At 37.5% G+C, this 4,952-nt stretch overlaps 1 protein-coding gene across 1 annotated transcript; it reads left to right on the forward strand.

Moving 5' to 3' along the window:
* Positions 1–267: 267 nt before the first annotated feature.
* LOC124081819 (aldehyde dehydrogenase family 3 member A2) lies at positions 268–4,908 on the forward strand (the record flags this gene model as incomplete). The annotated part of the gene is made up of 3 exons (XM_046428181.2): positions 268–409; positions 2,788–2,954; positions 4,756–4,908. Coding segments are annotated over 3 exons (438 nt in total), but the record flags the coding sequence as incomplete, so codon positions are not given.
* Positions 4,909–4,952: the final 44 nt, after the last annotated feature.

Raw genomic sequence — 4,952 nt, forward strand, 5'->3', positions numbered from 1 at the left:
GGAAGCCCATAGGTAGATTGCAAGAGAACCTACTGGAACTATGGAAAATAATAGATCAGTTAGGGGGTATGTTTTATTTCTTACCCTAAACCTGCCAAAAAGCTTAAACTTATTGCTATTATACTACTACTAAATATTTGGGGGGTAGAGTGTTGGATTCTATGAGGATATAAAACCAGATTGATTTTCAGGCATGAGTGGATTTTGAACTCAGAGTAATTGAAAAATGAATTTGTGACAATTAAATGCTTTTTTTTATTTCAATAGGAATTTTATGGAGAAAACATAAAAGAGTCTCCTGATTATGAAAGAATCATCAATCTTCGTCATTTTAAGAGGATACAAAGTTTGCTTGAAGGACAAAAGATAGCTTTTGGTGGGGAGACTGATGAGGCCACACGCTATATAGGTAATGGAAATTTACCTTTTTCTATGGGAAAATGACAGTTTGACAGATTTTACTGACTATTACTTTATTGACCCTAAATAAACTATTATTTATACATAGCATTTCATTATTAAACTACTGAATTCTGCTTTCTAATATACCACTTTTTTTAAAAACCGTTTTTAAATGAATGTGCACATACATGTTTAATACCACTTGTGCAACACCGTTACCCTAATTTTTTCATGTTTACATGTATATTATCTGTTTTTTAAAAATTCCTAACAACCCTGAGAAGCAGAATAGAACTTTGTAATTTTCTTGCATTCGTGGATGGGAAAGTAGCACGAAGAAATAGCTGTCAAAATTCCGCAGTTAGCCAATGCCATTGACAACAGCAAAAGTAATGTTTTGGTTTATCATGCTTGACTTTATTATTTGTTTACCTTCTTTGTGGGTTTTGTTTTTTTTTGCTATAATGTGTATTACTTTGAATTTAAACACATTTTTCTAAAATAACATATAAAACAATTATATGACACATTTGTTGGCAAAGAATCTGCTCCAAAGAATCTTAATCTCTTAAGAGTTAGGAAGCTGCAAGAAACCAAAAAACCAACTTAAAAAAAAAAAAAACTTGAAAGACTTAAGTAATAAGGAAAAAGTTATTCTCTTATAATAATCTGTCCTAGTCTGTCCTGGATTGTATAATTCAGTGGCTCAAGGATACCTTAAAATCCCCTTTATCAGTCTTTCTCTTCTCCTGTCCTCTCCGTATCACCTTTGCCCTCTTCTAGCTAATAAATGGCAAAGACAAGGGGCTATCATCCGTAGCTTTGTCTGACTGAGCTGGAGCTAGGTTACAGCGCCTGAGCATACAGCTATGCTGAGGAGTTGTGGGAGGCTCAAACAAGATTGGTTCTGTGACCCAAGGAAGATGTGGGCAGTGAATTTAGGGAAGCAGCTTATGTAGGAGTACTGCTGCAAAGAGCTGTCCTCAGCCACGCTGCCAAAAGAATTAAGTAGAGAGTAGGGATAAAGAAAAAGAGCCAACTTGTTATTTTCAGATGTCTTCTCTCTTTTTGTTTTTTAAATATTTATTTTTTAGTTATAGGTGGACCCAATAACTTTATTTTATTTTTATGTGGTGCTGAGGATTGAACCCAGTGCCTCATGCATGCTAGGTGAGTGTTCTTCCTCTGAGCCACAACCCCAGCCCAGATGTCTTCTCTTTTAGTTTTGATCCAGTTTATTAACAGGGTCTTCTTGAATACTGCAAATTGATGACTTTACCTTGCATGGATGCTGGGATACTCTGCACAGCTTCTTCAGCATTCATTTTGCTCTTCTTTCTTGTGCTCTTTCCCCATTGTAGACAAAATAGGGAATATTTTTTAAAAAAATATTTTTAGTTGTAGATGGACACCATATCTTTATTTACTCATTTATTTATTTACTTATTTAATGCAGTACTGAGAATTGAACCCAGTGCCTCACATGTGCTGGGCAAGCACTCTACCACTGAGGTTGTTTCTAATTTGTTGTAAAACAAATTATGGTTTATTTGTATATCAAAGTCCACCATGGGCTGGGATTGTGGCTCAGTGGTAGAGCACTCGCTTAGCACAGGCGGGACCCAGGTTCAATTCTCGGCACCACATAAAAATAAAGGCATTGCGTTGTGTCCATCTACCAAAAAAAAAAAAAGAATTTTTCTCTCTCTCTCTCTGTTTATCTCTGTTAAAAAAAAAAAAAAAAAAAGTCCACCAAATGAATTCATATTAATAGCTTGTTGTTTTGGGTGATGAGGCCCTGGGGTTATCCCTGCATCCCTCCCCTGCTCCCTGGGGTTAGATCTGAGTCCACAGGGGTGAGTGTCGTAAGTCCTTTTGACTCACAAACACCTGTATAATAGGAAAACTTTCCACAACCCCAGCGCCAAAATAGGGAATCTTGACCACATAAGTATGGTTTTCTAAATCTAACAGAGTTGTAATAATATGCATGAAACAACTTGAGTTAAGAAGAAGCAGTATGATGAAGAGCTGTCAATATTCCCAGAAAGACCAGTTCAGGGAAAGATGTAACTGTAACCTATGGTTAAATATGCATATGACCAGGAACATAATGTGAATAAGATGTATTTGGATATGTATCTTTCTCTTGGTTTGCATAAGAATCCTGGTCCACTTGCTCTGAAGATTCTTAATTGCACAGTTCTGTCACAAAACCAGGGCTGGCACATGATAAGAGGACTTTTTTTTTTCCCCAGTAGATATGACTTGGGTGGGAGAGAGAGAAAGGTATGGGTAGGTGACTCAGTGAAATAAAAGTAAGATGAGAGTTTTGCATTTTTGTCTTCTACTTTAACATTTTCATTTTGTTTATTTTCTCTTTAGCCCCAACAGTACTTACTGATGTTGATCCTGAAACCAGAGTGATGCAAGAAGAAATTTTTGGACCAGTTCTTCCAATAGTGCCTGTGAAAAATGCAGATGAAGCCATAAATTTCATAAATGAACGTGAAAAGCCCCTGGCGCTGTATATATTTTCTCATAACAACAAGGTTAACTTTATGAAAAAAACAGCTCACTATCATGAATGACTGTTATGTTTATTGTATATCAAAGTCCACCAAATGAGTTCATATTCATAGCTTGTTGTTTTGGGTGATGAGGCCCTGGGGTTATCCCTGCATCCTTCCCCTGCTCCCTGGGGTTAGATCTGAGTCCACAGGAGTGAGTGTCATGAGTCATTTTGACTCACAAACACCTGTATAATTGGAAAACTTATAAGTACTAACATTTAGTGCTTTTGTGACACTAATCTTCCAGGCATTGCTGTATGAGAACCTGTCCTTGTAACCGAAATGGCATTCATAGCCACTCAGATGAGGCTAGGTAGGACACAGACCTTTGGCACCATCATATAAATAATTGTAATACTTTGGATTTCAGTTTCTCAAATTAAATTTCTTTTTTGTTAGAATGGGGAACCCATACCTTGTAGTCCAGTATCTGTGCCACTTTCTGCATGGCTCTCTCATTTGTGTCTCTGGGTAATGGGCTACTGCTAAAAATCAGTGGCCTCTTTGTGGGCAAATAGGCTTAGGTACTCTCTGAAGAAGTGGGAAAAGAAAAAGGGGGAAGATGGGACCAGTCAGTCTGAGGAGTTCATAAGCCAGGTATGTTCTGGATAGTTCTGCTGGTAAAAAATAGCAGTTTTTCTGTGACAGCTTCTGGAGCTTATGATGCTAACGAGACACCAATAGCTATAGATATTTGAAGTGAGACCAATATGCAGAGCCCAGAGAAGACTGAGTTATTCACAGAACAATGATCTGTCATTTTGAATGAACATGGATAGATAATGTGGTGAGTGGGAACTCTGAAACCTAAAGTCTCTTGGCCAGGGTGCAGCTGAGTGGGGAGCCCTGGGTCACCTGAGGTCACTACAGCCCATATTTGACATCTGCCACGAAGAACTCTCAAGGGCTTGTCAGCACTCAGGTGAAATGATGCTAGTATAATGTCATGTCCTTTTTTGGATCTTAGGCCAGCCAACCATTTACTTCTTCAAAAATAGGATGCTAAACTTAAAATCTTAAATATCTTGCATTTCATAAAGATTAATACATTTTAATTGTATGCTACAATTTAGAGCAGATATTTTTAGATCTTTGGATTTTAATTTCTAGAAATCCAAAGATTTTAGAGAGAAATAATTTTTAAAAAGTGGGATATAATCTGAACTGTCTGTTATAAAAGCCTTTTGCTCCTGTTTTGTAGAGAATTAAGTCTATGTGGCAATCAAGTGAACAGGCTCCAAGAAAGTTCAGGGGTGCCTCCTGCAATGTATAGTTGAAGCACTGGGAACCAGAAATGTTTTATGTTATTAATTTTTTTTAGATTTTGGAATATTTGCATATGCATAATGAGATATCTTAGGGATGGGACCCAAGTCTGAACACAGAATTCATTTATGTTTCATATACAAATAGCCTACAGATAATTTATGCAGTGTTTTTAGTAATTCTGTGTTTGAAAGAGTTTCATAGCATGGAATTGTCTACTTGCAGTGTCATATTGTCACTTAAAAAGTTTGGAGCATTTCACTTCTGCTCTTCAGATTAGGATGCCCAACCTGTACTTGATATGTGTCCGAGAAGTTAGATATCAACATGTTTGCTAAGTTAACCACAGTGTAGTTTGTTTTTATCCAATTGGCATGGTGTCCCTAGACTCAAGAACTCCTGCTGGCAGGTAAAGAATGTGTTTCCCTTCCACACGGTCCTACCTATGAGGAGCTCTGAGCACTCCCTGAGATGCAAGTGTCACTGACCTGGATGCCTTTGGTCTATTCCTTAGCTCATCAAACGGATGATTGACGAGACATCCAGCGGTGGTGTGACAGGCAATGATGTCATCATGCACTTCACTCTCAATTCTCTGCCTTTTGGAGGAGTGGGTAAATATCACTTTATTTGCTCATATTAAATTCAGAAGCTCTGCATTTCAACAGTCTTTTGTGCAGCCTGTTAAAGAGCTGATTGCTATAGGTCACT

Source organism: Marmota monax, unplaced genomic scaffold, assembly GCF_021218885.2.
Source record: "Marmota monax isolate L192 unplaced genomic scaffold, Marmota_monax_Labrador192_F-V1.1 WCK01_AAM20220418_F8-fsc03027, whole genome shotgun sequence".
NCBI lineage: Eukaryota > Metazoa > Chordata > Mammalia > Rodentia > Sciuridae > Marmota > Marmota monax.